At 36.7% G+C, this 18,327-nt stretch overlaps 1 protein-coding gene across 1 annotated transcript in view; it reads left to right on the forward strand.

Moving 5' to 3' along the window:
• Nucleotides 1–18,327, forward strand: part of b4galnt4a (beta-1,4-N-acetyl-galactosaminyl transferase 4a) — a 137,685-nt gene that overhangs the window by 23,631 nt on the left and 95,727 nt on the right. The window contains 1 exon segment of the mRNA XM_046859841.1: nt 8,705–8,817. Coding sequence (XP_046715797.1) covers nt 8,705–8,817 — 113 coding nt within the window.

The raw sequence follows: 18,327 nt of genomic DNA on the forward strand, positions 1-18,327 counted from the left end.
GTCTGGAGGAAAAATAGGGCTCTTTGTATAGAGCGGTAAGCTTTGACTTTATTCACTTGGTTAGGAGTCAGCCGATGCGTCCTCTCCTTGAACAAACCGCACATTCATCTACACACTCTGGACCTCTGACTCTGTGTGTGTGTTTGTGTGTTTGTGGTGTGTGTGTGTGTGTGTGTGTGTGTGTGTGTGTGTGTGTGTGTGTGTGTCTCAGATGGACATTGTATTCACTTGCCCACATTCATCAGAGACACCCAATCCTCTTGTGTATCTAACTGATGTCTGCACACTTTTGTGTGTGTGTGTGTGTGTGTGTGTGTGTGTGTGTGTGTGTGTGTGTGTCTACGTGTGCAACAGGGCTGTCAAAATAAATTTTTATTGCGTCAATCCTAACACAAATCTGAGATCCTGAACTGTAGGTTTTACATTATTTAATTCTTATTTGTAATCAAAAAACGCTCACAAGAAACACATCTTTTATCACTGACTTCATTTCTGTTAATTTATATAAATGTTAATTGATCAAGATACAATGAAAAGATAATCCTAATATTTGTTCTTATCCAAAGGGACTGGTTTCCTTTTGAGTCTGGTTCCTCTTAATGCTTCTTTCTCTCTTTGTCTCTCGTTTTTTTTTTTCCTATGCCAATGTCTCCTCTGGGATCTAAATCTACATACGGATCTCTGTAAGGCTGCTTTGTAACATTGTCTACTGTTAAAAGCACTATACAAATGAAATTGTATTGAATTACACAGCTAAGGGGTCCCAGGGTTGATCCAGAGCTTGGGTTACTTTCAGTAGGTGGATTGGCTGCAGTAAATTGCTCCTAGGTGAGTGAGTGAGTGAGTGAGTGTGTGTGTGTGAGTGTGTGTGTGTGTGTGTGTGTGTGTGTGTGTGTGTGTGTGTGTTTATATGGTGCCCTGTATTTGCCTGGTGTCACACCCAGGGTGTATCAAGACGTCCCATGGCCAATGTTCCTTGGACAGACTCCACCGTGACCCTGACAAGATATGATGAATAAATGAATGAACTGAAGATAAATGGAGGATGAAATATTACGTAGGTCTTGGGCAGTGTAATAAATATTAAATGTAGCTAAAGGTTCGATAGGAGACAGCTGCCTCGATGCATTACTGCATGTGCTGCCTGCATTTAGTGGCTAAAAAAAGTCAGGGCTTAAGTAGTAAAATGAATTGTCTACAAAAATCAGCAACATCACAAGATATCAAATTTTACTATGCAAATATTGGTTATGTAACATAATTTAATGTTTTCCAGATAGATAGATAGAAGGAATTGGGACACCTGACTTTTTCAGCAATATGTGGTTCTTCTCCAAACTGTTACCACAAAGTTGGAGGCACACAATTGTATCGGATTTCTTTGGCTGTGGTAGCATCAAATTTTCACTTTGTTCCGCTGTTGATATGGTTATTTAGTGGCCTGCTATAGAACCCTGACCTCAACCCTATTGAACACTTTTGGGAAGAAATGAAATGCTGACTGTACCCCAGCCCTCCCCACCCTACAGTACCTGACTGTACTTAAACCTTTGTAGCTAAATGTGCACAAATCTCGATAATATCTGAAAATTGGCAGATCGACAGGATGAATTATATGGAATTATCATTGTATAACTAACACATGAACTGATTCAATTTTGGAACTGAGCCAACAGTTTTAAGGTCACTGCAAGGTCAAATGTATTTTATTAAATAGCTTTCTTTCTTATTTGAAGAATGCTTTAGTATATGTGTATATAAAGAACAAATCTTCCCTGAGTTTTGCATGTTAATTCATGAAGTCAAGGTTAGGGTTAGGTTTAGTTGCATTACTAATTCAATCAATGGAGGGTCTTTACAAGGCCAGCAAGACCAGCATGTGTGTTTGTGTGTGTGTGAGAGGCTGATTGCTGGTGCTGGCATTTATTGGCTGTGATGGAACTGTTTTTCTTTCGCCCGCCGGTTGCCTGGGCAACTGGTTGCCATCACTGTCCATGAGCCTGGAGAGAGGTGTGAGGTCATCATGTCTCTGTCATAGAAAAGAGCAAGGGAAGGAGAACGAGTGAGAAAAAGCGAGGGGGCGGGGTTATAATGCAAGGTGATGATATGATATGAGATGGAGCAGAGGTGATGTTTCAGTGTGGCAGTAAAGCATTTTTTCTATCTCCCTTCACATTGTTTGCAGTCAAATTAATAACAAACAAATTTTGAAAATTTCCTATTGGGATGAATAAAGAATCTATCTATCTATCTATCTATCTATCTATCTATCTATCTATCTATCTATCTATCTATCTATCTATCTATCTATCTATCTATCTATCTATCTATCTATCTATCTATCTATCTATCTATCTATCTATCACGTTTATCTATCACGTTCATTTACGCAGTCCACCTGCAGCTCTGCCTTTTTCCATTTGTCAAAGCATAAAACTCGCTTGCATATTCGAGTATCAGAGCGAAAGTATCCACGGGCAGCTAATCGCTCCTCTATTGAACTCTCCAGGTTGATCTGATTACGGGATTCCATTAAATTAATCTGCTAATGCAAAGGGTCAAAGCTTAAGATACACAAATTTACATTTAGCTATTGCTCTGTTCGTCTTAGTGTGTTGATAAAGGAAATATAAAGTGATGGTGCTTATATACAGAGAGCTTCGCAACTGAACAGGGCAATGCAATTACTGTCAAAACTGTTTACAGGATTGCTTGGTTAATATCGAGACTAATTAGCATATTGTATGACATTATTATCATGTGTGGACACTGTTTATGAAGAGAGAAGAAAAGCGAATGTGGGATAAATATGTGCTGAGGGTTAGGCTGTGCTAATGATGCTGCAAGACATGTGCGTGCGTGTTTGTGTGTGTGTGCGCGTATGTGTAGTGTGTGTGGTGTGAATCTAGGGAGATTAGACTCCTGGCCCACTGCCTCTGACCCAGATTACAGGACATTAAAGAGCTGTAGGAAGCTCACCGCTGCTCTGTGTTATCCATGGCTGGGCAAAACTGCAGAGCTGCACAGACAGGAGTTTAGGACAGTGTTTAAAGGCCAATTGTACAAAATCCATTTTTTGTCTGTGTACAGTGCTGCAATGCAGTGAGTTTGATTCTGACATAAACAGCAAGACTGAACACAGGGTAAATAATGTTGTGTTGTTTAATGTAGTGCATAATGTAGTACACATGGTTCTACGACATTACAGTATGTCATACCCTATATAGTGAGAACATACTGTATTATCTGTACAGTGGACTCCATTTGGATCTTGGCCTGCAAAAAATGATGAGTTAAAGAAAGTAGATATACTGTAGGGTCACATGGAAATACATTTTTGTATATGTTTGTGTAAAAATGACTGTACTGACTACTTTGAAATCTTATTTTTTTTATGTTGTTTGTTTAGAAACTTTCATAGATTGGTTTATGTAATTTTTTATGCAACATCTTTCAATCTGTCTGTGTCAGAATAAAATTGTATGTTCATTAATACCACAATGCAATGAATACTAAAGTCTCTAGGTAACTCACATTGTTAGGTAAAAATGAATGAATGACAAAAATGGACACATTAATGAATAATATATCAATCATTTTTGGAGTTTTGTGTTTGAATGCTCTTCTTCACCTGTAACATTTTTTTAAATGGAAATGTGCATTTTAAAGGTTTTAACTGGAAATGTTTTATATTGCAACCAATAAACTCAAGGGTAATGTCCTAGAAAAGAACTGTCCTGTATGAAATGCATCCTGTATGCTTTTGCTAGATGAAATGAAATCGGCTGAATTATTGAAAGGTCACCTTTTCACATGATCGCACATTTCTGCACTGACAACCTGTAGCTCTGTGCATTAAATGTCAGCCAGTATTGGTGCTTAGCAAATGCTATCTGTGCTTTTGGCTTAGCATATATACTGGAGGCAATATAGAACACTGCAACGGTTGTAGTTTTGAATATTAATGTTTGTGTTTTTTAGTCAGTGGAGGCTAGAAATATTTTATTTGATCTGTGGTAGAGAGAATCAGAAATCCCTTGTCAAAACTCTTATCTCCTTGATAACATGGTTGATCACACACTCGCTCTGGCTCTCTCTCTGTCTCTCTCTTTCGTTCCATCATTCTCGTCAGGGGTGAAAATGTTGATTGGCTCTTATTACCCTCCTGACTGCGTCTTAATTATTTAATCAAGCCTGTAACGGCCGATCTTAGGTAGAGGATTGTTGTGGTCATTCACCACACCCACACTGTCTGCTCACTCCACTTCCAGTTGCTACCTTTCCCACCTTGCCTATCCCTATGCCTATTTCCCACCTTCTGCCCATCAGCAGTCTTGACAGAGGTGTGCCGTGAAAAGCAACGGCATTAAAAACGTTCCATCAGCGCTTCACGCATTCAGACAGTACATCCTCATGTGGCACTTGACTGCACGATCTGCTAAAGATTATGTGACAACACTTGCAGCTTCAGGCTTTTTATTATTTATCCGCTTTGCCCACTAACTGCCAACATCTGACAATAGTTATCAAACCGGCACAGATGCTGGCACTATGATTCACTGAAGTATGTTCCGGAGAAGACGATAAGGCTTTTTTTATTCTTGTTGCCTTACCTCTCAGTTCGAGGTTTGTTCACGCTAAGCACTTTCTTTGCGGTTCGATGACACACATTTCCATGCATCTTCTGGTGTGGGTGTGTGTGTGTGTGTGTGTTTGCATGTGTACATGTGTGTGATTGTGAGTTCTAGTTATAGGCGCAGCTATTAATTTCCAGCCTTTGCGTGAGCTGTGAAAAAAAGGTGCGTACTCAAACTTTTAAAGCGCCTTGTGTTAAAAAGAAAGCGCTTTCACATGCACTCAGTGGCTCATGCATATTTGAGCGGAGTTGAGTTGTGTAAATGGTAGAAGGCCACGAGGAAGGCATCCTCCTGTGCTGTTCTTATTTAATCCACACTGCTGTTGCAGCAGATGCTCTAACGCACTTACCGTGACATCCAACACGTCATTATTCATTATATATCATTAGACACGACCCAGCATTCAAAAGAAGGAGCGAGCAAAGCAATATGGCAGCATTTATAGTTGCTGCGTTTTCTTCTTGAGGCATCTGCTCTCAAAGGTGTCCGTCTCCCTTGGGCAGAATTTGAACCATGCGTAAGCTCAGGAGAGATTTCTTCATCGTCGTTGTATGCTATATCTTTTAGCATGCTGCACATGTATGCTATATCTTTTAGCATGCTGCATTCTGAGCTATTTGGGAATTTTTTTGGTTCTGAAAATTACTATATTATTGCTATTCACTGAATAAGCTGGCTGATTTTCTAACTAGCAATTTAAGTTATAATATCCAGCTGAGGGTCTGGATGAAGATTGGCTGGGCTTCATAATTTGTCTCAGGGTGGATGAAAGCATGAGCGACTGGAGGAACGTCTAAAATCAGAAGAATAAAGAAGGAAAGAAATAAAAAAATATATATTAATATAATAATAATATTTACACATTTTGCCAAAAAGTTGGATTTTGGTGTGCTAGCTTGTGAATCACAGTAAGCTAATAACAGCTTAGTTATGGAATCAGTTCAGTTGACTTTCCACTATGCATGATTTAGATGGCAAAACTTTTTTTCTTTTTTTCTTTTTTAGATAAAAGGGCAATACAAATCTGTATTTTTTTTTGTGAGGTTGTGCCCCATAAGCTAATCAGTTTTAACCACAGTCTGAATGACTGTGGGACCTCAAACACAAAATAATTATTAGCTTGCTAGGGGACAATAAGTCTACATATTTGTAAACGTATCTTACTCCTAGTTGGAGTCTGCCTTTTTTTTTGTTTAAAACCCTGCACTGCTGAAGAGGAATTTGGAATTGCCTACACAAAGGGGGAAAAATCAATAAGTGGCTTTGCATGCTGTCATCAAATCTGACCAAAATTAGGGACGTAGTCCCTGTGGGACGGTCTATTCTCTGGGTGTGTGGTTTATAGCTTGCTGGTTTCTGGAAAGCAGTGATCATTTATAAAGTACTGGATAAAGGAAATTAAGTCACTGTGTCTCATTGTGCTGCATCACGTTACATTTGTTTTCTTGGTATTGTATTTTAAAGTAGCATGCAAAATTGGTCAGTCACGAATCAATCTCAGACCGGATCTTTAAATCACACAGGAGACTTTTTTCGAGAAAAGCTCTTATTACGTCTACTCTTATATGATATGTACTTTTATCATGATATTGATTGAGATGAAAGGTATATTGGAGGTGTGCATGTGCATTTGTATCATACAGCAGCACAAAGATTCTCTTCCTGCTGTGATGATAGTAGATGCTCATAAACTCACTCAGCCTTCATTTACTGCACATATCCAGAAAACCATAACATCTCATTACGTGTTAATGGCTGGTGTTTCTCTAGGCAGACGCATATATTGATTTGTTTTTTTTCTCTCCATTGTGTTTAGCTGCTTTTAGTTGCCTGTTGCGTCTGTTTGTGCGTCAGGGGATTGGGGAGTGAAAATGGAAGAGCCATTAAGCTATTCCCTGTAGTAGTGTTTGTTAAAAAGAAAATGATGGAGTCTCATGATATCTGCAGTGCTGGACTGTGTGTACTTATTTATTTTTTAGTTATTAATTATTCAATATATTTTTGATGATAACTGTGACTTTAAACTAGAAATATATATGAAATCGGAGGAGCGTCATGTTTAATACTGGCATGTTTTCATATCACAAAATAGGCTCAATAGCTTGAACATATGTTCAGAGATAATGCACGAATCCACAATCAGACATATTCAGTTGGAATTAAGGGGCAATGTCTGTGCCAAAAGATAATTCCCCACACCATCACCCACCTGAACTGTTGACCCAAGGCAGATTAGATCTAAAGATTCATACTTTTGACTCCAAATTTAGACCCTGCAAGGCTTAACAAGTTTGTATCCAGTGTAGCCTCAGATTCTTGTTTTTAGCTGACAGAAGTGGAACCTGATTTGATATTTTGCAGTGGTAACTTATCTGAATAAAGGTTCTGAAATGCTGCACATTTTTATGCACTGTTTTTATAAAGAGTTGCTGTTTAAATTACTAGGCCCTTTTTTTAAATCAAAGTTCAAACCAGTCTGGATGTTCAAGATAAACAGTTCTGAAATACTTAAACCAGCCTGCATCACACCAACAATCATGCTAAGGTCAAAAATCACTCCTGTAACATTTTCCCCTTGCTGATGTTTAAAGCGTTTGTCCTACTTATGCAAGATTTTATGCATTGTGCTGCTGCCATATGTTTATTGAATAATTGCACGAATGAGTAGATGTTTCTAATAAAGTGGCTAGTGAGTGTATGTAAATTTTTTTGCAATAGCATAGCATAAAATGACTATTGTACTGTGAGGAAGGGATGGGTTAAGTTATTATTAGCATATTTGCATAGTCACTGATCAGTGCATTATTCATGAGGTTTAAAAAAAAAAAAAAAGGTTAGAGATGTTTCTTGCACTTTGTTTGCATTATATAAAAAAAAAATATTATTTTAGAGTTATAATAATTGCCCCTTTAGAGGTACTTTCAAATGTAAATAACCACACATTTTACCTTTTAAAAAAAAATAGTATATAAATTCTCTTGTGTGCTATTTTCTGGTTTGATTTCTGATCCTAAAATTAGTACATCGTCCTTCCGCTGAGGTTAATGCTTTTCTCTGTAGGTTGCTCTGTCCTTTTCTATGTGCCAACTTCCCTGTGAGCTTTTGGTCTGATGTCTAATGGAAGACTATGCAGGCAAATCCTATAATCCATCTGGAGTGGGTCAGTGGCCCAGAGCCTGTAACACTCAGGTGATGGAACACAGAGTTCCTGTAACGTCTGCTTTATTTACAGATATGTCTGAGGTTAAGACCGGATGGACAAAATCAGGATGCCATATTTTTATATTACATTATGTAAAACGAGACTTCAGCAGGAAGTCGAAGATCAGCATACAAGTCCATACAGTATGTCTGTTCTTGGATGTTATATCAGATCTGACCAGGCTTCACTGTAGCTTAATAACTCATACCACACACCAATACAATCATATAGTCTATATCTTATCTATATTTTAATTTATTTGTCTGATAGATATGTCCAATATTATTAAAAATGTATTGTCTATCACACACATTTAAGCAAATATTACAATTCAAAAAGCTTTGGTATTATATTTATTTTTCATGCCTTTGAATCTGTTATTGAACATTATTACTTTTTGCATTCTGTTTTATCCCCCATGTTTAAAAAAGATCAGCAGGAGCAGAGTTGTAAATGGTTATAAATGGTTTACTTGATATATTTATATTGACATTTAATGCTTACTAATGTTTAACTGCTCTTTAGATTTATAGCACTGTCTCTTCTTTGTGTAACTCAAACATGAGAAAATGAAATTAATGACTTCAGTGTATTTCCTGACATTTAAACTAAAGACATTAAATATAATAAAGCATTTCTGCCATGTCATCTGCCCACTCTTTTATGTCTGTTTACTGTCACTGTAATGTACAGGGTTTCATATATATATATATATATATATATATATATATATATATATATATATATATATATATATATATATAAATGTGTGTGTGTGTGTATATTACATTATAATATGCGTAACATGCTATTAAAATTGTAACTGCTTTTATAAATAAGTTTGTTCTTATTGTTTGATGTATAGATGGAGAGAGGCAAGCCGAAGGGACTGACGCCAGCCACAAGAGAAACTCACGCTCCTCAGACAGCCATCACAAGAGTGAGGATGCCAGCGACAGCCATGAAGAAGACACATCGGTAAGAAATAAAATGGAGGGAAAGTGTATGGAGTAATATGCCTTGACAAATTGAGTTGATGGCACCTGAGTGGTTTAAATTAATTATGTAACTTGTTTATCTTGACTGGTATTTTAAATAATTAGAAAAGGTTTGTGCTTATTACACATTTCAGTCAATATCTGCTGCCTCGCTCTCCTCTGAGATAAAGCACAAATATAAGCAGCATCATTTACAGGTGCATGAAAGCATAAAAAAGTAAGCACCATACAGTAAACCTGTTACATTTGCATTTGCACAGCAAAAATAAGTTCAATTTATGTGAAGCAATTAAAAACAGGAGTGATCATATTCACTTTAGTCCTCAGAATGATTGATGATTGATTGTGACCTTTTTTTAATAATTTTTTCATGATTATATGTAGTTTGCTAATATGATAAAACTAGAAAGAAACCAAAAAGCCATTATGATGGCATTACTTTAATGGTAATACATCTAGATAAACTGGGAAGATGAGGTGTTTAATCAGTATGAATAACAATATATATATATATATATATATATATATATATATATATATATATATATATATATATATATATATATATATATATATACACTATATAAGAGATCCATACTTGCTTTTTATTGGCGATGGCGATGGACATTGGTGACTAAAAAAATCCAGATCAGAAGGTTACAGTTTCAAGCTCCAGTAATGTGCAAATGTGGGGCGCTTGATTTGATCCTTTGATACTGTATCACGGCTGAAAGTACACTCTGACCACAAACATCCGAACAAGCAGGGATATGCAATGAAAACAATGTCACTGTGGCCTAATGTGTATATAACAAATAAATGTTTCTTAATCTATATTACAGAACTTGGGTCATTTACAGGCCTGACTGAAGATTAAATTCAGTTAGCTGTTATCTCTGATGTAACAAGATTCAAATTATATTTCATGATTTCCAAAAAAACAAGCATGACTACCTGACGTAACATCCCAACAACTAACAAAATCAGCACAATTCAGCAGTGTAAACTGTATTGGGGTGCAACTAACAATTATTTTGATAACCGATTAATTAGACGATTGATTTTTCTTTTAATTAATCAATTAATCAGATTAATATATTTTTTGCTTAATTCAGGGTATTTCTTTATATAAAAGTGAGCTTATAAAATGCAAAAGCCACATATTGAGTTTAACTATCTTTAATTTAAACATTTTAAAGTTTATAGTGGCTGCTTATTGTTAAGTGCATGGGGGATTTCTCCTTTAACTAATTCAGTCATACTGGGTTGTTTCTTTCTTGAAAAAAAACAACAGCATTTGAGTATGCAAGGTAAAGCAGTTTGTGTAAATGAACATTTGTATTGTGTTTTGCAGATGGCAAATTGACAACCATGTTTAAAAAATCTATATAAAAAACAGTTTTGTACATTTTTGTTTAAGAAACATACAAATATGTTGTTCATTTGTGAAGATATAAGCGTCTAGAATATCGAACGTTTTTTTTATAATAATTAAATTATAATTAAATAAACAAACATTGAAAACTGTTAGTACTAGACAAATGCTATCAAAAAAATGTGGTATCTACATGCCATAGAAGCTTTGCTTTGCATAACTACCAGGTACAGTTTTCTTTGTTGCGTTTAATATGAAATGTTCCCATTTGCTTGTGTTTAATATAAAATGCTCTCAATGTGTGAATGACTTGGGGGACACACTTTTTCCTGCTGCCGGTTGACCCTGCGCTGGCCAGCATTTTTGCAAAAGGCTGCAATATCTTCCCATCACACTAAGCTGTAACTTGAACAGTCAGCGAATCGATAACAGCATTCGTGACAACGAATTTCATTATTGACTATTATCATATTGTAAATTATTATTCTATGTATCAAATGTGAGATCAAGCTGACTTGAAAGTAAAAGCTAAAGTGTGGAGATTAACCCTGTGCATTATGATATTGGAATACAAATTTATAACAGCATTAAGAAATGGTGTTAGTAAAATTGTAGATTAAAAGCCATTTTCTACATCAGATGTAAAGGGGCTGACTGCATCTCATTTGCCAACACTGATGGATGATGCTTAAAATTGTGGAGCATGTTTGATATGATATTCAGTCTCATGTGTGCATCTAACTGGATATCAGGTCACTGCCACAAGCAACATTTGAAGGCATGTACATTCCTCTCCTGTCCTAGTGATTTTCCTCCTCTACTGTATGCATTGTAAAACGCCCAACAGTTCCATAACTCTATTTCCACAACAAACAGGACACTTTATTCTGCTTGCAGCCAGACACAAAGCACCTTCGAATCCTGCCAGAATCATTAATGAGAAATAAAATATAATAATAAAATCACAGAAACAGAGGCTGGTCATGGAAGGATTTATAAGGGTATAGCTGCTATAGTGTAAGTGACTTGTTTTGGTGATAAATAAATAAAAGTATGACATGTTCTATAATACATTGCTGTTGTATTTGGAATTGGGGTTATTGGAAAATAATCAACTTTAGGGTGGTAATAGTAACATTTTCTTTTGGGCCGCATCATGCCACGCCATCATTGATTCATTTCCTATAATACAACAGGTGGGTTATGGTCCTCTCTACTGATTCACATTGACAGAGATGAGTACAGCTCCAGACATGGATAGACTGAACATGATATATATCTCTGAACATTTCTCCGTGTGTAAGACAGGCTGAGATGTGCTAAGAATAAATTCTAGTTTTTTCTTTTTTCTCTCTCTCTCTCTCTCTCTCTCTCTCTCTCTCTCTCTCTCTCTCTCTTTCTCTCTTTCTTTCTCTTTTTTACCTTTTTCACATTCTCAGTCTCAAGCAGTTTGAATAGCTGAGAAAAAAAGAATGGCTTCATGAGACAATCCATATGAGCTGTGTTTTAAGACTACAGGTTGTTATGACAACAGTTTATAAAGCAGCTGGAGTATTTCTGATGCATCACAAATTAAATGTGGAGATTATTATGTAGAGACATTGATGTGAGCACACTTTTATATATATATATATATATATATATATATATATATATATATATATATATATATATACAGTGAGAAAAATAAGTATTTGAACACCCTGTTATTTTGCAAGTTCTCCCACTTAGAAATCATTGAGGGGTCTGAAATTGTCATCGTAGGTTCATGTCCACTGTGAGAGACATAATCTAAAAAAAAAAATCCAGAAATCACAATGTATGATTTTTAAACTATTTATTTGTATGATACAGCTGCAAATAAGTATTTGAACACCTGAGAAAGTCAATGTTAATATTTGGTACAGTAGCCTTTGTTTGCAATTACAGAGGTCAAACGTTTCCTGTAGTTTTTCACCAGGTTTGCACACACTGCAGGAGGGATTTTGGCCCACTCCTCCACACAGATCTTTTCTAGATCAGTCAGGTTTCTAGTCTGTCGCTGAGAAACACGGAGTTTGAGCTCCCTCCAAAGATTCTCTATTGGGTTTAGGTCTGGAGACGGGCTAGGCCACGCCAGAACCTTGATATGCTTATTACAGAGCCACTCCTTGGTTATCCTGGCTGTGTACATCGGGTCATTGTCATGTTGGAAGACCCAGCCTCGACCCATCTTCAATGCTCTAACTGAGGGAAGGAGGTTGTTCCCCAAAATCTCGCAATACGTGGCCTCGGTCATCCTCTCCTTAATACAGTGCCCTGTCCCATGTGCAGAAAAACACCCCCAAAGCATGATGCTACCACCCCCATGCTTTACAGTAGGGATGGTGTTCTTGGGATGGTACTCATAATTCTTCTTCCTCCAAACAAGTTTAGTGGAATTATGACCCAAAAGTTCTATTTTGGTCTCATCTGACCACATGACTTTCTCCCATGACTCCTCTGGATCATCCAAATGGTCATTAGCAAACTTAAGACGTGCCTGGACATGTGCTGGTTTAAGCAGGGGAACCTTCCATACCATGCATGATTTCAACCCATGACGTCTTAGTGTATTACCAACAGTAACCTTGGAAACGGTGGTCCCAGCTCTTTTCAGGTCATTGACCACCTCCTCCCGTGTAGTTCTGGGCTGATTTCTCACCTTCCTTAGGATCATTGAGACCCCACGAGGTGAGATCTTGCATGGAGCCCCAGTCCGAGGGAGATTGACAGTCATGTTTAGCTTCTTCCATTTTCTAATGATTGTTCCAACAGTGGACCTTTTTTCACCAAGCTGCTTGCCAATTTCCCTGTAGCCCTTTTCAGCCTTGTGGAGGTGTACAATTTTGTCTCTAGTGTCTTTGGACAGCTCTTTGGTCTTGGACATGTTAGTAGTTGGATTCTTACTGATTGTATGGGGTGGACAGGTGTCTTTATGCAACTAACGACCTCAAACAGGTACATCTAATTTAGGATAATAAATGTAGTGGAGGTGGACATTTTAAAGGCAGACTAAAAGGTCTTTGAGGGTCAGAATTCTAGCTGATAGACAGGTGTTCAAATACTTATTTGCAGCTATATCATACAAATAAATAGTTAAAAAATCATATATTGTGATTTCTGGATTTTTTTTTTTTTAATTATGTCTCTCACAGTGGACATGCCCCTACGATGACAATTTCAGACCCCTCCATGATTTCTAAGTGGGAGAACTTGCAAAATAGCAGGGTGTTCAAATACTTATTTTCCTCACTGTATATTCTCCTTAAATATTTTTTAACTGTAAGTAAAATATTTTTGCTCAGAGGGAAAACTGATATTTTCATGGCACAAAAAATGGTATAGCCCAAGTTCCAAGCTATGACAAGGAGGCATCTGTATCAAATTAATTACTTAAAATGTAATTCTTTCCCTCAACAGGTATTTTTTGATGACTTTTTCCTCATGAAGGTGGTTGAAAAGATACCAAGATACCAGCTTGCAATGCTTTACCAGAAATACTTTCAAATATACGGTAGTTATGCACAAACACGTGGTGGTGCAGTGGACAGTGTTGTTTCTTCACAGCTTTAGGGTTAGGGTTTGATCCTAATCTTGGGTTATTGCCTTTCAGGTTCTTCAGTTTTCTCCCACTTCCCAAAACATGGCAGTAGGTAGTAATAACTTTAAGTTGCCCCTAACAGTGAGCGAGTGTGTAATAGCATTGTGTACTGATGGTACTGATGTCCCATACAGGGTGTATTCCCAACTCAAACCCTCTTTAGATCTAAATCCATTGCCACCTTGAGCAAAATAACGCAGTAGCTGCAGATAAATAAAATAATAGGTTTTAGTTATAATTACTTTTCCTGGTCACCGGTCAATCCTGTATGTGTTTTTTCCCTGTGCATGAATGATTTCATTGTTATTCTAGAATTGTTAACATGTAGAAACCCTATACATTAGAATATTTGTTTAAGCTTTTGACCTTTATCTAATTTGCTTATGTTGCACTCTTAATACTTAAAATGCAACTAGATTTCAGTTTTTCCCTACAACAGAGTTTTGTGATTAGAGCAACACATACATAGCCAAAGAACCCACTAAGGACTGATGTACTCTTGTGCTCACATGTCGAATAACAGAAGGATACTTTTAGTAACACCGGGGGACAAGGTTGCACTTCATAGACACAAGTGGTTGTACACCAGTCGCCATGGTAACGCTCAGTGGTGGATCATCTCTAGCCAACATGGAGGTTGGTTTTGATGATGTGATGGTAGAAAGGTGTGTGAGTGTGACAGCCATGGGGGTGCATTGATGTCTCTTCCCCTTTCTGTGTCTCCTTCATTCATTATTAACCAGGCATTTACCATTCCTCTGTTCCAACTAGGTTTCCATGTGTGGAACATACACACACACACACACACACACACACACACACGTACACAGTTACTCATACAAAAATACATGCGCACAGACACCTAGTGCATGTCAAGGTAAGGGGAAAAAAATGGAATGTGGAGTGAATGAAAAAATATCAGTTCAGCAATTTCTGCAACTTTATCTTTATAATTCCTGACTTGAAATTTTCCATTAATGTGCCTCTTTCACCTTTTGCTTTACTCATTAACCCTCTGAGGCCCTACTATCCACTTAGCTTCAGTTGGGATTGACCTGTGTGTGTGTGTGTGTGTGTGTGTGTGTGTGTGTGTGTGTGTGTGTGTGTGTGTGTGTGAGAGAGACACTGTGTTCTGCTTCATGCATATTAATGTGGCTCTGCTCCAGGTGAGCTATGTCACCCGAGCTCAGTAAATCTATCATTCCCATCAGAGTCCTAAACTTTAGAAAAGACCTGAGAACCCACAAATGTGTAATGCATTTTGGCAGTGTATAAATAAAGTACCACAACAAGTACCACAGCATTTAAAGTAACAGTGTATTGTAACGATATAGGAAAAAAGAAATTAAATGATAGACTGCCTTAATTTAGGTTCATATGAATTCATTGCATAGAAATTTTTGGTCAGTATATAGCGACTGAAATGACAGCACATATAAAGTGTTTTATTTCTCTTGTACCACAGCAGTTTTCTGACATAAGCATATAAGTATTTTATTCAAATTTTATGTCTTTTTAATCTGTTTATAATATAATAATATAGAATATTATAGAACATTCACAAGACACGTTAGTTCCCGTTCTTACACCATGGCAGAAATATACAGTTTTTTCTCCCTTTTGAAGTAAATAAATAAAAATTAAGGGTCATTAAGACCCTAAAAAATACAGTTTTACCTGTAACACTGTAGTGTACTAAAGAAAAGATTTCCCACAAAAAACTGAATCTATAACCACAATGATCACATATGTCATGAGGAGTGTCTGCCACAAGTCCATGTCAATGAACTGTTACTATAGAAACGCTAATGCATTGAATTAAGCACCATAATATAAAGCTGTGATTTGCTTTTCCTTGAACTACTGTTAAAGCTACTGTTATAGAAAATAAATGGACATTTTCTGACCAATCAGATTTAAGATATTTTTTTGGAAATCCAAATGGTTTCCAAGAAGTTTTAATTAAAATGTTATCAGTGAACATGTTCTTCAAAATGTATAATAGATTCATTCAGTGTGAAAAGAAAGGAAAAATGAAATGGCTGGTGAAAACCAATGAAGCTTTGTCTAATCAGCTAACAATGAAAGTAGCTAGTGGTTGAAATGACTTGCAATGCTGACAATATCCACTCTCACTCATACTCTCTACATACCCTTAGCTAATGTTTAGCAATACTGATATCATATCATCAGATCATCACATAATAGACTTTGCCTCCGATTATCTTTTAAGAAATTTTATTCTATTGATCCATTCACATCACTTATACAGAAGCAGACAAATAAAATTCTCCTTTAATTGGCATGAAGTCAGTACCGGGGCACTTACTGCATTATTGTATCTTTTTAGTAATGTGATGCCATAATACTATTTCAGTACTGGCATCTTGTGCAACACTGATGTATGGCCTTGCAGTATTGCTTCCCTCACTCTCTGTGAAAAGAACAAACCCAACTACAGGCTACAAAAGAAATCTAAGTGTCTTGCACCTCAGCGCTAATGAACAATAGCTTTGGTCAATACATGGCTTACTCTTTATTGCAGCTGGACACCTGTTTAGGGATCATCACATGGCAGGTTTTTGGATAAGATAATGGTTTCACCGAAACACTAAATGCCATTGATTGGTTAAATATGCTCCACGGCAAGACTTCATGGCATAATAGAGGTGTCTGTAAGAGTATAATTATTCTCCGACTGAGAAAAGCTCTCGGTTACAGTGCCATATATCTGGCTCCATAAGGAGTCGTCCACCTCTGACACACTGATAGGGCTGCTAATGCCTGAGGAGAACGAAGAAATCACCTGCAGCTTCACCTGCAGCTTGATCTTTTGTTCTCAAGATATGAGAGGGTTGAAGAAGAGAGAAATATCTGTGTGTGGTGGTATACATTAGTGCATGGTGAGAGACCAAGTGTATGGCTAACTTAGAGAGAGAATGGAATGAGAACGGTTCTCTAGGCCAGGATTGAAGAGATAGAGTAAGGATTAGAAGAGCGGAGAAACCTGGCACAATGCCTTGTTGAGTTCTCAGTGGTTTCAAAGGATCATTTTAGTAATGCATTTAGAATACTCATTGGTAACCTTGAATATACATGAACAATGCTATGAATTGATATTAGCATCTATTCTAACGTGCAAGTCTTCCTCTTAGAATGATTGACATGCTAGGTTTTATATTTTCCATTTGGTTAAGAACTGAAGGCCAGACTTTTGTGCAACTTTCATCTTCGTGAAAAATATAAATGCATAAATTTGCTTCAAGTTTAATATTTGTTAATTTGTTAATTAATTAATTATTATTCATTATCATTAATAATTAACATTTTCCAACACATTTTCATCTTTTTCTTAAAACCTTAAAACCTCATTTTAGACATTTACAGTATAGTACACAGTAAAGCACAACGTTCCTCCAGGAGCTACATTGTGCTACAAGAAGCAACATAAATGAACACAAAATAAAAATAAAACAACATAATGCCGCCTGATCTAGTTTTATATACAGTAAAGACCAAAAGTTTGGACACACCTTCTCATTCAAAGAGTTTTCTTTATTTTCATGACTATGAAAATTGTAGATTCACACTGAAGGCATCAAAACTATGAATTAACACATGTGGAATTATATATGGAATTATATACATAACAAAAAAGTGTAAAACAACTGAAAAATGTTCTTCAAAGTAGCTTTTGCTTTGATTACTGCTTTGCACACTCTTGGCATTCTCTTGATGAGCTTCAAGAGGTAGTCACCTGAAATGGTCTTCCAACAGTCTTGAAGGAGTTCCCCGAGAGATGCTTGGCACTTGTTGGCCCTTTTGCCTTCACTCTGCGGTCCAGCTCACCCCTAAACCATCTCGATTGGGTTCAGGTCCGGTGACTGTGAAGACCAGGTCATCTGGCGCAGCACCCCATCACTCTCCTTCTTGGTCAAATAGCCCTTGATGCCTTCAGTGTGACTCTACAATTTTCATAGTCATGAAAATAAAGAAAACTCTTTGAATGAGAAGGTGTGTCCAAAATTTGGTCTGTACTATATATATATATATATATATATATATATATATATATATATATATATATATATATATATATATATGTGTATATTTTCCTTATTGGATTAGTTATTTTATTTTATTTTTTAATATAACTGTATTAATATGTATTTGCTTCATATCGCTATACAAAGACGATGAAGAAACAGATGACAGGCAGGTGGGATGAAACTGATTTGTGTGCTTCTCTGTCTCATCTCTATCCTTTTACTTATCAGTGCTGGACAGAGTCTGTTGGGACAATCCAATTGATCATATTTATGACCTTATGGTAGGACATATTTTAGCTACTACTGTCCTGGAGAAATGACAAAAGAAGACTGGAGGTCTATTGCATTTGATTTTTTTTTTACTATGTACAGTATATACCAAAAGAGAAGACATGAAAGTTATATGTTCTGCCTTTGTCTCTATCTGTTCTAGGTATAGGCAGA

The sequence above is a fragment of the Silurus meridionalis genome, chromosome 10, assembly GCF_014805685.1.
Source record: "Silurus meridionalis isolate SWU-2019-XX chromosome 10, ASM1480568v1, whole genome shotgun sequence".
Classification (NCBI taxonomy): Eukaryota; Metazoa; Chordata; class Actinopteri; order Siluriformes; family Siluridae; genus Silurus; species Silurus meridionalis.